Source organism: Dicentrarchus labrax, unplaced genomic scaffold (genome assembly GCF_905237075.1).
Source record: "Dicentrarchus labrax unplaced genomic scaffold, dlabrax2021, whole genome shotgun sequence".
Taxonomy (NCBI): domain Eukaryota; kingdom Metazoa; phylum Chordata; class Actinopteri; family Moronidae; genus Dicentrarchus; species Dicentrarchus labrax.
In genome coordinates, this window is record NW_026136716.1 from 11,570,474 (window position 1) to 11,585,515 (window position 15,042).

Genomic DNA, 15,042 nt, shown 5'->3' on the forward strand with positions numbered 1-15,042 from the left:
GTATAGAATACCACCTTCAGGGAGGAACAGGATGAACTCACAATGGCTGCTTCTTTTCAAAGCGTACAGTTCACTCGGAGGAAGAATTCGTGACCCGTCTGCCACCGTCGCCACTTTGAAATTCTAGTAAAGGCGTCAAAACGTGCAAAAATACACAAGACCGTGAAGCTAAGGTAACAAGCGACGACGCGCTGACTGCAGCTGCATGAATGAGTGAAGATGCAGCCTTGCAGAAGTGAAATGCTGCAAAACACAAACACTCCCTGATGGGTGGAATTATTTCATCCACTCATCTGTCAATCGGCATTTACAGGTCCTGCAGGTCCTTACTCAATGCGTAAGCGCACGTACACACACACACACACAGGGACTTTTCTTGTTTACATACTCTCATCATTTTACTATAAACAAGCTCACATGGTGATAACGCACCCAGAGGATTTCCCATCAGTTTAGCGTATTCCTTTATCGAAGCTAAATGAAACACCACCCCCTGCTTTTTTCACAGCTCTTAGATAAGATGCATGGCAAAAGCACACCTTTGATAGAAAAAATGTCAATTCACATTTATATATTTAACATTTCTGAGGGTAGCCCTGTACATATGGAGCTATCTGTGACTTAAACTGATGTAAACAATAAAATAGCCACAGTGCAGCTTTCATGAACTCTAATTTCCCAGAGAGAAAGTAGACAGAATGGAGGGAGAGAAGGAGTGGTGGAATATTAATAGACTTTAATAGACTGGAAGGTAAACAGTGAGTGTGCTACAGTGAAGTGGGTGTGTGTGTGTGTTCGCGTGCACAGGCCACAACATACTTGTTGATCCTCGCATTCCAGTGGCAGCCTTGAGAGCGGCTAATCCAGTCTTAGTCAAAGGCCCCTTGAACTCCTGGGTCACACTCCATCACACATACTACACAAGTTGTGAGTTAAATGCATGGGCACACACATTAAATGGGTGTGCGAGTGTGTGCATACCAGGTGCATGAATGCACACGCCCGCTGCAAGTGTGGTGTCACCAAATGCGTGTTATTCCTGGCATCATCTGTGTTATTCCTTGTCTGACTCGGATATTTCCTTCGTCGAGGGCCAACGAGATGTCACCAGACTGGAAATTTGACTTCCACCTTTATGTCTGTCATCGTCTGTCTCCTTCTGTCTGGCCTTGATTCTATCTGTCCATTGATCTCCACATCTGTCCGTCTGTCTTTCTAAGTTTTTTTCTGCTCTCCGTGCTTGTCAAACAAAATCACTAATGATCAATGGAGCGAGAAGCATCGGGCAGGTCACGTACGCATGCACTCATGTGTACAATCAGTTAATCTCTGACATGCAGCTATCGGCATCATGACGCCTACTGAGAATTAAGGTACATATCACCTTGTGGCTACTCACACTTTGTTCACACTCATTTATAAATATAACTTGGTAAGCTGCCTTGAAAACAAGCATTCTATTCTGATGCTGAGGTTACCAACATCTGTATTAGCTGTATTGTGTCTACTGTATACTGTATACTGCATATGCTACATCGCCCTGTCATGGTATGAGACTCTTACGCCAAGTGTACAACACATATCAGATTAACAGAGACCAGGAGTCATTGATTCCAATGGACGGTGAATGACGGACAGTAACAGAATGTGCACCCAATTTTAACTTCTTTTCCAAATGGGAAAGGTTATTATGCTTTATATATGTTATGTTAATAATGAGCCAGTTTTCCAACTCATTGCATCCAGTATGAATCATTATCAGGGGGACTTGCTACTCAGGAATCATACAAATACTTTACTGGACCAATTCACAATTCATGAGGGCCAATCTCTGCAAACCAAACTTTGCATTTTTGGTCCCCATAACTGTTCTAGGCTTTCTTTCATGCTGTTGTGGTGCTTTTTTTTCCAATTCCATCAAGAAAAGAGCTCAGCTGAACTGTTCCAGGGGCAAGGACTGCAGCAAATTGTTCCTGCAGGGTTAGTTTCATACAGTATCATCGGGAAAAGGTGTGTGCATGCTTCTGTGGTTGTTTTGCACTCATTTCAAAAGGCTTTGCATGCTTTTGTTTTTTTTAATTGTAAAGAAAGCATTATGAGATAAATGTAACATCAGCAATAGTAAGCACAGGACAGCAGATTTGCTGTGGTGGAAAAGTAAAACATCTGGTTCCTGTTCCAAAAGTAAGAAAACCTCATTCTAAATCACATGTATATTTTTTTATTACTAAAAATCCATTCCTGGAACCTAAGCTTGTTCAAAAGTATGGTGTGCACTGCATTCATCATTTGATGGGGACAGTAACAATGCAATATCTTATTAATTGACTCAAAGTCTTGGAAGCCAAGATATCGAGAACAGTGAATACAGCAAAGATTAGATGTGAGAGCGATGGATATCATGAATAAGGTAAACAGTTACAATGACAAATTACATGCATTGCTGCACTAGAAAAACTTAATGGAAGCTGTCGTTCCTACAATGCAAAAAAAGAAAAACCAATGAAAGTAACCCAAAACTGCAGAGTGATTGAAGCTAGTGCAACAGCAGCAAACCCAAATGCTCCTGAACCAGAACTCCATCATGCAAATGATAATTAGATCATCTTCCATCAATCCACTGTATGCTTGTCTCATGAACTCTTCCGTTATTTGATACAAAGACATCCACTGTGAGGTCATACAGTATGAGGCACAGACTGAAACACGAGCACACAAAAACACATGCACCTTGTTAGGGACAAGCACTCCGAGACACACTTTGCCCCATGCCCTTTGACCTTCAGAGACACGCTGATGCGGTAAAACACATGACACGATGCTTGATGCCAGCCTCACATTTTTGACCTTTTGTAAGATCTTCCTGGAAATTTGTAACCCCTAGTAAAGGATTTGTAGACAGCCTCAAGTGTGCAAACATTGCTATTCCTCTTAAGACTGCTATGAGATGCAAATTCACTGTTCTTGATCCAAAAATGTTCAAGGCCGTGAAATGGATTCTGCTGAGATTTAAAAGCTTTGGCTAGTTCTGGCATAACTGTGTTGCCAAGGTCAACCAGAGAGCAACAGCTGTCTGAGGTGTTGAAAATATGAGCAGAGATTTCTCCACCGAACAGCACAATCTGTTCTCATTATTTAGCATCTAGTTCTGCTTTGTGTGCATGACTCATGTGTGTGTATACATCCATGTGTGGCTGTGCGGGTTGAGTGCAAACATTGATGCGTGTGAAGATTACAAAAGTCTTAATATCCAGAATGGTGGCCTTGATTTAGTTCTGTCTTGGTTCCAGTTCATTACAAGGACTTGCAGCGCAGGCAAATCAGGGAGAACATGCTGTTATGGTCCTTTAAAATTCCCAAACTATGATGTAATAGTTTTGCGCTTCACACAGCAACATGGTGATTGACATCATGCCCTCATGGCTTTTACACAAACAGCCAGGAAACATGCCTAACCTTTTCTTGAACCTGCTGACCAATTCCCTTAAACTTTCCCAGAAGAAAGAAACACCTCTGGATGAAGTCATGACGAAACCAGGGCAAGAGCTTCAAGCTGTAAATCAAACTCCTTAAAACATCTAGAGCACATATTTTGCTCAGGCCCAGAGAAAGACTCCTGCCTCTGGTAGCACATCTCCCCCAGGCAAACAGTAGATCAGATCTTGCCAGAACTTTCTCCTCTGCGTTTCCTCCGCTCTGTTTTCCCCCGCAGCCGTCGACCATCTCCATAAAAAGACAAGTCTTGGGGAGGGCGGACTTCTCTTTCGCTGTTGATAATAAAACAAGTGCCTTTCCCTGACGGGGAAACAAGGGACGAACGGGGTCTTCATGACAAGCCAGAAGTGAATGCAAAGGAATGTGTGTCATAACACATGACATACATGATAAGAGGTCAACAAGCCCTGAGCAAAGATAGCTGACCTGAAAGTAGGATTTTGCTCAAACAGAGAAAGGGATATTTTTTCCCCTGACATTGGACTGACAGGCTTTTCTAATAAAACCCCAAAATTTGGAAATTCATTCAGTATCTGTGTGCATTCCTAGCTGCTGCATACAAAATGTCCTATCCTGCTAAGTTCTCGCTCTGGGTCACCGTGTGCTTAGGAAAACTTGTGATCAATGTAAATAAACTCGCTGTGCTGATGACTAAGAAGCCGCATGCATGGTTGATGCCATCCACCCACACACACACACACACACACACATCCATGCAGTCGTTAGAGCACCAAGAATGGACATTCACTAAAATTCTCTTTTAGGTAACGCTTAAAATCAATAAAGATCTATTCATTCATCCATTCTGTAAAACACATCTTTCAATTTGCCATATGACTGAAGGCTTTTTCTGCTGGCGCTGTTTGTACTGGGAGTGGCACGGGAGTAAAACAAACACACCTACAGCAGTAGAACAAGGTCACACACATCAGCAGGTAAGGAGGCGACAGCGTGTTAATTAGTGTTTGCTCTCAGGATTGTGGAGTCAGATAGAGAGAAGAGTAGCAGGAAAAAGGAGAAATTTGAAGTCTCTGAAAACAATGGAGTCAAAATGTTGAGAGAAACGGCAAAAGAGGAGAACAATCGGAGACAAAAGGGGGTGTGGGATGGGGGGGCGCTTGTCTAAACAGGTAGCCGCACTCAGGCTGACAAGGGTCCCTGGATGGCTCGAAGAAGACAGAGCATTTTCTGTTTGGTCAGTGACGAGAGACAGACGGGAAGTTAAAGAGAGACACAGGCGAAGATGAAGCCAACGATAGCAGAGGAGGGTAATCAATCATTTCATCAATACTGCCTTTGTTTCGCTCTCTCTGTCTGCCGTGTTACTACTCAGCATTAACCACAGCAAGGGTATCAATCCGGCAGAGTGTGAAGCTGATTAGAAAATCAATTACAAATCGTTCTCAAAGCTCTTTTTACACTCAGATCCTCTTCAGGCTGAACTTTTAGTCATTTCATCCGTCAAGTGCACAGTCAGCAAAAGGATGCAGCGTTGGATTCCGGAATAAACCCTGCATTTGAATGATAGCCAACTTTAAAATGTATCAGTTGTACACACAAAAACAATGTTTCAAGACAAAGACAATCATTATTTGACTATTGGCAAAGGCCTCTGCGCTGGCTGGCTCCTCTCCAGGATTGACTCACTCACATCAAACTCCTGTATTCTAAAAAGGTCCTTGTTTGTTCATTTCTCTGTTGTCATTATGTGACATCCAGACTGCATATCACTTCACAGTGCACGTGGCCTACGACTCAACTTCAGTCAAGAACACTAATCAGCGAGTGGAGACCATTGTTCTAATGATTATACAGTTGTTCTTACTTGTGCATGTCGGGCTGCATGAATCCAATCCTTTCGGTGAGAATTTAACATGTGGAATATTAAATACTTTCAGAAACAGATTAAATAAACTACCTTGTTTAAAGTGTCAAACGCTATTAGTGTCTGTTTGGATGAACTGACAATCTCCTGGTGTGCGCGTACATGACTTACACTTCCTAAATGAATTAATGTGATGATTCATAATTTGTTCAGTCGCTAAATATAATGAGTTAACACCTCATCTGCGGTAGCTAAATCAATCTACAGGGCTAAACAAAAAGTTTGGTGTGTGAGTTAGTGCCCACACAAACCATTCAGTTCAAGTAGGTCTGCGTCATATGGAGAACTGTGCAGTATGGAATCCTGTTAGATATTGCCATGGTAATACAACATGAAAAAGTATATTGTGTATATTAGAGGTAGAAAATCCGAAATTAGATTCATCTCTAACACTGTAGTTAGTTTATTTTACGCACTACCATGGCATCTATGGGTGGCACTGCTGGAGGGGCGACTGCTTTGGTCCAGACTGATCCATTTCAGCAACTGCAAAATGAAATTATGTACAGACATTCATGGTTCCCAGAGGATGCATCCTGATGACATTGGTGATCCCAAAGCACGACCATGAGGGTTACGCCATCACCTGCACATACATGGTAAACATCTCAAAATCAGCATGTTTGCATTGCCATTGTGACGAGGCTAGCATGCTGACATTAGCATACAGTAATCGCTTGCTGTTCATAACACTGTGATATTAGGGCACTGATCCTGACTGCCTTTACTTCTTCCGTCTGTTGCTGCTTCGTACTGTTAGAAACATGTTCCAGGCTATTTTCAATGTTATCTAACACCAGATAATAAATATATGTGCATTCACTACAATCCTACTCTAATCCATCCACAACTGTTAAGCAACAGGTTTGACATTTCTGTGTGCTCATTCCTTAAACAGACAACTGCATGGGTAGGGTGGCACATCATGGATTTGAAGCAAAGCCAACCGAGTAGTGTTTCTTTTCTTTTTTTCTGATTAACCATTGTATTAGGAATGATTCGTTCATCCTGACATTTTTATCGCCTGTGCAAGTGATGAATCTTGCCTGATGATTGCCTGTGTGTCATTTTTAATACCATGTAAACCTGTAGTCTGTAATACTGGAAAACAAATTCCTCTCCAGACAGAAGCTGAGCCATCAATCCAGACTGTTGTATGTTATCCCTGATAGTTTTCTATTAGTACAATGCCTTGACGCCATAAGTAGAATACATTACACGTCACTACAAGTGGAACAAATGCACGGCGGCCTCGAGGGGGATTAAACGTTTACGCACTGGCAACCGCGAGGTGCTGTTACACATCTCTTTCACTTGCGTTCTGGCTTTCTTCCTCCGTCTTCTCCATCCTTGCGTGTGTCTCCAGTCTGGTAACCTAGAACCGGAAATATTCATCTGCCCAGGCAGGAATGACAAAAGCCTGTATTTGTTTATCATTGGCCGACGAAGAGCTGCTTGAAGGGGCATAATCCTCCATTAACACAAATGCATTTTGCTTTGGAACTGCTTCTTTCTCATATTTTAACTGCATTCTTGTACCAAGTTCAACTAAGTGTTGAGGATTTATGAGACAGCAATGAGCAGCCTGGCTGAAAGCCCACTAGTATTTGATTGTGATGCAGCGTTGAGACATAAATCTTGTGCCTTTACCTGCTGCTTTTCGCAATAAAGACGTGGTTTAAGGTTTCCTGAGGAAAGATTTCATATATTTAGAATGGATAGATGCTGTCTGAATGGATTTCTTACCTTATAAAGCCTCCACAAAGGAGATTACCATGCTTGACTTCTGTTTAGACACATTTTCCAGTGCAAACTATATTTTCTTTTACAGCTTGGCAAAGTCAAAAAGTGCACACCCCAGACTTACTTTGCTTGATTACTAGATTTTTTACTGCTTGCTCATGAAATGTAGAGTATCAACAGAAACTTTGCAGACGTGTTCACATGCCTTTAGCACACCCACGTACTCATAGTGTGTCCTCATGAACCAGGAAAGGCCGGAAATCTGATGAATCATAGAGCTGCGACACTGTCACAAGGCCAAAGTGGAAAATCCATTCATATTGAAGAAAAGGCATGACATTTCATCAGATATCAAACCAAGCAAAAGTGACGCTTAGGTTTCATTTAAAGGAGCAGTTCCTTCAATGACCACAATTGGCATTAACATCACCCCAGCTACCTACTCCAGTTACAGCCTATTAACATATTGGCTCAAATGTTCAAAACAAAGCTTACATATTCTCCTTTAAAGCCCAGTTTTGATTTAGCGCTTAACCATTTTATCCATACAAGCAGTTTGAGCAGTCTAATTTACTGACTAGCCAACACACCAAGTTGATATTGCAACTAACGATTATTTTTATTATCGACAGATTATTTCCTCAATTAATAATGTCCAAAAATAGTGAAAAATGTCCATCCCTTTTTCCAACAACTAAAGAGGTTTCTATAGATTTCTTGTTTTATCCGACCAATAGTTCTAAACACCCAAAAAATATGATTTACTCTAATAAAAGACAAAGAAAAGCAGCAATAATTCACCTTTTAATGGCTACAAGATTACATTTCTGGCACTATTTATTTATTTTAAAGTTTGTTTGTTAGATGGAGCCCTGTATAGATACATTTATCAACAAATATTTCTGTCACCACTCTTGTCTTCGCATATATCCCAGAAAGTAATCATTGCTGCTTATTTGAATCTATCTATCTGAGCTCATGGTTGCAGACTAAGCAAAGTAGCCCTCATGTCATTTTACCTTTACCTCCACCAGTTCTTCTTGGGGGATCTTGGAGCATTCCCAAGCAGAGTAGAATACATAATCTCTCTATTTTGTTTTCTTTGTCTGCCCCAGGTATCCTCCCAACTGGACTTAACTGGAATACCTCCACAGTGTGGCATCCAGCAGGAACCACAACCCACTGGATTCCGGCTGACTCTAGTCCCTCTGTTTGTCTGAGCTCCTCACCCTGACCCTAAGGGTGAGCTTAGACATCCAGCAAGGGATTTCAGACACTTGTATCTGCAATTTCATTCTTTCATATGCCACAAAACATTCAATACCACAGGGAAGCTAAGGAAAACTGGTAAATCGGCTTAATTTTTCACCAGGATTGTGCTAGAATCATATAGGATTTCTACATCTTGCGGCTTTTAACATACATTGTGTTTGCCTTATATCTGTTTTGCTTTTAGTCCAATGAGATCCCCCATTCTCAAGGATGTAAACTGGATTTTCTATTATGTATTTATTGGGTTTACAAAAGGAGTCCAGAATTTGAATAAACAAATACGACAATTCATTTCTCTAGCAAGATGGCACACTCTGTAGTGAAGAAGTGCATCAAAAACAGTTTTGCCAGCGCACTGAAAGCCTCATCATCGTCTGTGTTGGATGAATTTTAGACACCATTACTGTGGGCCATGTGGCGACGGCTTTCACACCACATGGCCATGCTACAAAGCACAAATCCGGACCACAACGTGCTGCCAGCCGAGCCAAAGAAAATTGTATTGTTTTCCAATCAATGCGTGTAGCTTTATGAGGGCTTCCAGCCACAGAAACATTGCTCATAAAGAGGAGACAGACCGCTGGAGCAGTCAGCAGAGGATTCCTCACCACAGGAGAGGAGTAAAGGGGGGGAGATGGAAACAGAGGGAGGGGGACAGAGGAGAGAGGGCGGATGATAAAATACTAGCATGTGTGCATGTTTGAATCTGTGTCCACTGCACAAACGGACTCAATTCCCACGTTTTTGAATGAACCTGCTCTGCAAGCAACCTGACGCTTCTTCCTGGAAGGCTTTTCTAATCTTTGTCAGAAAATATGCCAAACAGCCAAATATGAGCTCCAAAACGCTGAGGGTGTCATTTTGCAGGGGCTGTTCTCACCAGAGCGGTGGTCAGTCCTCACGGCCTTGACCCATATCTGTGTGTTTTGCCCTCATCTGGCCACCGAGCTTTGAGGTGTAGAGTGTCAAACAAAACACCTGTGGCTCTCCAACAGAAGCCTGCTTCTAGGTTTCTGTGTTTTTTACTGTGGTGAGTCTCCTCTTCAGACCAGGAAACATGTGTGGTCTTGTGTTTCTGCATGAGTGTATGTGCTCTATACACCACATGTCACTTACAGACGTTCCATCACAGGAAGTTTTTGCATGCCGAGGCCTCTTTCGCTCTGCTCAGTTTCAAATTTCAGTTTCAGTCACAGACATTGTACAGGGAGGGACTTTTAATTTGTTAAAATCTTAAAATCATATTTTCTTTATTTACTGCCAGATGATTGTTTACAGAGAACAATAGAAATTCTGCAATGGCACGTTTTTGTGCATAATTTAAACTCTACATGCAAAACTGTCTTAAAGTCATCTTAATCCCCCCCCCCCACACACACACATACATATACACTAGACGTGCACACGCTCTCTCAGACAACAGAAGATGTAAGCCCTCAAGGCTTATCAGTAAAGGTCTCAGTCATTCTAATTAATTTATGGCCAACAGAGCCAGTACTTACAAGATAGGAATTTTGCCTGTCGAGGAACACGGAGTCTCCCATGGTCCCGAATAAGTATCCACATATAGTAAATGCCAAAAAACTGTAGATGCGACAAATGATATCCTGTTATAAGTCCAAAAAAAAGTGTGCGCGCCCGCGTTGGAGTGGAGCGTAGAAGAAAGGGGGGGGGGGAGTCTCCACGAATCCCTTGAGTCTTCTCCCTCTTCTACATTAAAGACAAACAGAGAGCTTGGACTTCTTTTCTTTATTTTTATTTTCTTTCTACTGCAAGTCACCGCGGCGCGCGCTTTTAAGAGTTGTTGTCATTACAGCAGTCAGAAGCGCGTGTCAGAAAACCATCTGTGCCAGACAGGACACCACAGTGCGTAATGCGTAACGGATCCATACTGCGCGCTCCGTGGACTCCGGTGAAGGCAGATGCTGAACCAAAGCGAGTGCAGGCAGAGTGTGTGTGTGACTGTCAAGTCGGCTGCCAGTGGAGGGCTTCCGGTAGAGATTTTCAAAATATGAGTTTTGGGCGGTATTTCTGCACAAATATCACAAAATTGGATGGAAGCTACTAGTGTTACTGAAACAAATATCTTTAGACAGACTCTTTTTATTTATTAGTTGTTGTTCAATATGAAGACAAACTAATTAAATACAAACTAATTTTAATGACATTAGTGACAGTGTATGGCTTTTCAACATAAAAGTAACAATAATAATACTACTACTAATAATAATGCATATTATTTACAAAGTGCTTTGCTGGTTCCCAACATGGAGGTCTTCTTGATTTTAAGGGGTGTAAGGGAACTTAAATATACCATAACATTATATATCATATCTCTACATAAGTGTTATTATTGAAGTTTAGATTATCGTTTAAGATAGAAACTCACAGGATAAGGGCACGGTGAAGACCTGAACACAAGCTATATTCACAGAGCATTCACTCTCTGCTAAACACCATCGTCCTGCTTTAGGAAAGTACTCCTTTTAAAACAACCAAAGAGCTAAAAGAACAATGCTCCAAAAAAGAAAAAAAAGAATCCTATGTATGCATGATATTCACTATACAGCATGGCTTTTTCTTTATTGTTATTGTTATGCATTGAATATAGTATGAAATATCCATAACGTGGGCGTCAGTCTACCATTCAGGAAAAAGGTTGGGAACCACTGCTTCACAAGATACCTCAAATTATAAAAGATCCCAGAGAACTAAAACCACACTAAAGGGCACACAACATTAAATCAAAAATTAAAAGCCGTTATGAAAAGGTGAGCTCTGACATGCTTACAGATACTTCTAAAACGCACCCTCATCATAAGGATCCCAATGCATGTTGTTTTCTACTTTCAGACAGCATCGAATGTGGCCGGCATTAGCCACGGAATATCTTATACTCCTTTACACCCAGCAAACCTGTTTGTTCACCTCAGCCCTGCCTTTATGTGTGTAGGTATCATGCATTTAGTGCGTTTTAGCCAAACAGACAGGCATAAGGTATTTGAAGCTGAAAAGTGGAGCGGGGCAGAGGGGGGAGGGGCGTGGCACAGAAAAAGAGGAGGACTAGCAGTGGAAGAAGCTTTTGATTATCAACAGCAGGGCTGCTCAAATGTTTTCATGTCAGTGACCTACAAATGGAGCTCCGCAGTAGATAAGATTTGACTTGGGGGAACTCCTTATAGGGAGATTTGAGTTTTTGGATAGTTTATAGTAGAGAACTATAACTTTTTGCTGTAGGTGAGGAGGGATAGGGACATATCTGTGTTAGTCATCATATAAATAAAATAAATTCTGGTCTGTGGTGTCTCAAATTCAAGACAAACAATTTAAGTACAATCTAATTATATAAATAATGTGGATTTTAAGTGTTTTTTTTTTTTTATAAAACTGGATCTCCTGTGAGTAGAATTATTACTTTCATACTCACTGGAAATATCCAGAAATGCATTGTGGTCAAGCTGAAAACAAACCCATTTATCTCAGGCTCTGGAAAGTTGATATTTCAGAGATACAAGCTTTCTTCCAACTGTGACAAATAGCTTGCTGTAGGCCTAATTACTGTAGCAAATAAATCACAGCGGAGAGAATTTACTGGATGAACCGCAGAACCAAAACTGTGATCGCTTGCTTCCACTGTAAAAATCAGCGGTAATTTTTATTTATGAGCGTTCCCCTATTCAAATATGCTCTTAAGGGCAACCATGAAAGGGCCAGTCCACCACTGGAAGAAACAGAAGGAGGGGGAGGTTGACTGGGTTTGTGTAATACTTGATGTGGAACCAGCGTTGAGCAATCTGTGTCAAAAGACTCCACTTGCATCCAACCTCATAAAGAAAATAACAGAAGTACACAAAACAAATGGAGCACAACCCGGTTTTATCAAGGACACGGTGGCCTAATACGGACACACACACACACACTTAATGAAAACCATTTGCTCCGCAGGAGTGGCTTTATGGAGAAAGTCACAAACTGGCCACACTCTTCTCTCTAATTTTACATCCAGTATATGTGAATGAGTGAGTGAGTTAATGAGTGAAAGAGAGACGCTGAATTCCTCTCCTCTTATCAAGATAGCGCCGTAGCCATTTAAAGAATGCTGAGAAGTTAAGAGGAACACTTACTTTACTCTGAAATCTGGAGATAACAGATAAACTGGGGGAGGCTGACTCAACCATAAACCGGGCGCTGTAGTGTGTCATCAAAACCCTGCAGTGTTATAAAGTTACGGGTGACAGAAAACCTGTTCTTGCAGAGAATAGCTCTTTGATAGGCAGGCTGCTTATCAGATCTCGTCTAAGTGAGGTTTCGCTCAAACGTTTGAGGTGTTGTATAAAGTTGCTTAATATAGAAGAAAATTGCCTTTGGATTGAATGAAATTGGGGCAGAAGGTGGAGCTGCGTTCACGTGCATTGTATGCGCACTTTATTTTGGACATTCGTTCATTGTGTCTGCTGGCCTACTCAGAGTCACAAAGGAGCTGGAGCATATTCGAGCATGCACAGTGCAGGTATACACGCTCATATCTCTATACAAATCACCTGCCTCACATGTGTTTGGAACGGGGATGAAGGTGAACACGGGAGGAACGTGCAAACACGTCAGTGAGTCATTTTTTGAAAATGTAAAACATGTGAATACTCAGTTTTTTGTTATTTAATCAGCTGCATGCCAGACATTCAAGGTGAGAATTACTACTGATGGGATGATATGAAGGAATAAATGACTAATAAAAGTGATACGTTTGTCTAAAGTCCTGTTTTACCAATTCAGATTCCAAACCCATCACATCCAGACTTGTTTGCGTGTATGCTTCATTAAATCACACTACAATAATCATAATGTTGCATATAAAGCTTGTATTTACTAAAATTAAAATGAATAAAAGAGCATGGATTTCAATCCAACCAAACTATTGCGAACCCAAAAGTGCATTACGGAGAAGCCCAACCTAAGGTCCACCTATTAGCCCTTACTTGTGCTTTTAACCACATCAGATAGTTTTCATCAGCAGGGGTTAAATCAGTTATAAACAGGGATATACTAACTCAGTAACTATTATGATTTTATCCATACAATTTTATGTCTATGTCTTAATTAGTGTTGGCAGATGAAGATGTGTCACATTCAGGGTGTCCGTAGGTTTTTAAGAAGTCTAAAATCCAATCATCTGAATTTTAGCCTTAAAAAACTACAAACTGAAGCTGACATGGAACCAATACTGATTTCTCTTATCTATTGTTCTTGCCAGTATGGATGTAAAATAGGTCTTAAATTGCATTTATAATGGTCTTAAAAAGGTCTTAAAAGTCTTATATTTGACCTGTTTAAACCTGCAGAAACCCTGGATACAGTCAAAACCCCCAGAAAAAGTCTGTAAGTGGACCTTGAGTTGGGATTGTTTTGTCAAACTTTCCAAGGTCAAGAATGAACTTGAATTGAAATTGGCTTTGAATGGGAAGTGGACGGTAATGCCATTTGTTTTGTCTGTAAAAAAAACAACTAAATAAGCTAATTCCAATAAAATGAATCATATATAAAGTGAATACAAAATTGATATGTGAATCATTTGCATTTTCAAATTACATGATTTTCTTGCTATTAAAAACTAATGCCTTTGAGGGTAATTAGAAAAACATGCCAAGTAAAAAATAGTCCTGAAAAATAGACATATGAAAATAAAAGTTACATTCTTGGTGATGATGTGGAGGATATAATGAAGGGAGGAGAAAGATGTTTTTTCCCCTTAAAAACACTGCCTGGGGTTCAGATGAAAGGTTAGAAGCTGTGTTTTATGGCCCTGTAGGAGGAGCCCATTGTCTCCTAAAATGGTGTTTCAATGGTCCCAGTGTGACCATGGCTCACACACACACACACAGAATACACAGAGCCTGTGGAAGAGGGAGTGCAGGGGGGGAAGAAAAAGACGCTAATGCATGGATGTGCGGTTTTACATGCATGTTGCAACCGGCGGGAAAAGGGCTACTGCTGAATGTTAGAACAGGATTACACTGTTTGCAAAGGCCACTGCGACGCAAGCTCAGCCGGGCCATCACTCCTCGTATCATCTTGAAATTGTTAAAATGATGCTGAAATGAGGCCTCGTACGACCGTAGATCAATTTCAAAGCGCGCTCAGGATTTTCCACTGTTGAGTTTGGCACGGCCTCTTTGTGTTGATATATCACATCCCTGCTATTAGGTGTCCATCTAGAGAAGAAGCAGCTTGGAATCCAGGCAGCTGAAGTGACAGTGAGGAGTATTTACGGCGATTTAAATCTGCATCATCGTTTCTTTTTTTCTCTGTGTAATCCTAAATCACCTCTAATGCACCTATTCTCAATCAGAAAACAAGAAAATATGAGCACTGTGGACCCACACTGCTTAAATCACCTCCTATGCATGCACATCTTGAGATTTCCAATATAATTTTACAGGGCACATTCTAGGCCAGCCTATAATTCCAGTGCTGTATGGTCAAAGCGCGCTGCAAAAACGCTAATGTTTACATTGTTCAGGCGGGAGGTGCAGCACCCTCCCTCCAAAGGCCGAATGCCTGAGTTGTGAAATCACTCCGTCGAGTGGAAAGTATTCTGTTAAAGTGCTTTAGGACGATCCAGTAAATGACAGAGAAAAATCCTGCGAGGC

General features: G+C 41.2%; 1 protein-coding gene across 2 annotated transcripts in view; it reads right to left on the bottom strand.

Moving 5' to 3' along the window:
• LOC127378683 (rho GTPase-activating protein 6) overlaps positions 1–15,042 on the bottom strand; it is an 81,830-nt gene that overhangs the window by 36,999 nt on the left and 29,789 nt on the right. Inside the window, exon 1 of one of the 2 annotated variants that reach the window (XM_051427818.1) lies at positions 9,898–10,329. The exons of the other annotated variant lie outside the window; for it this stretch is intronic. Within the exon in view, the coding sequence (XP_051283778.1) occupies positions 9,898–9,939 (42 nt within the window). The 5' untranslated portion in view covers positions 9,940–10,329. Of the gene's footprint in view, positions 1–9,897; positions 10,330–15,042 lie in introns of those variants that run through there. 2 annotated transcript variants of the gene reach the window in all.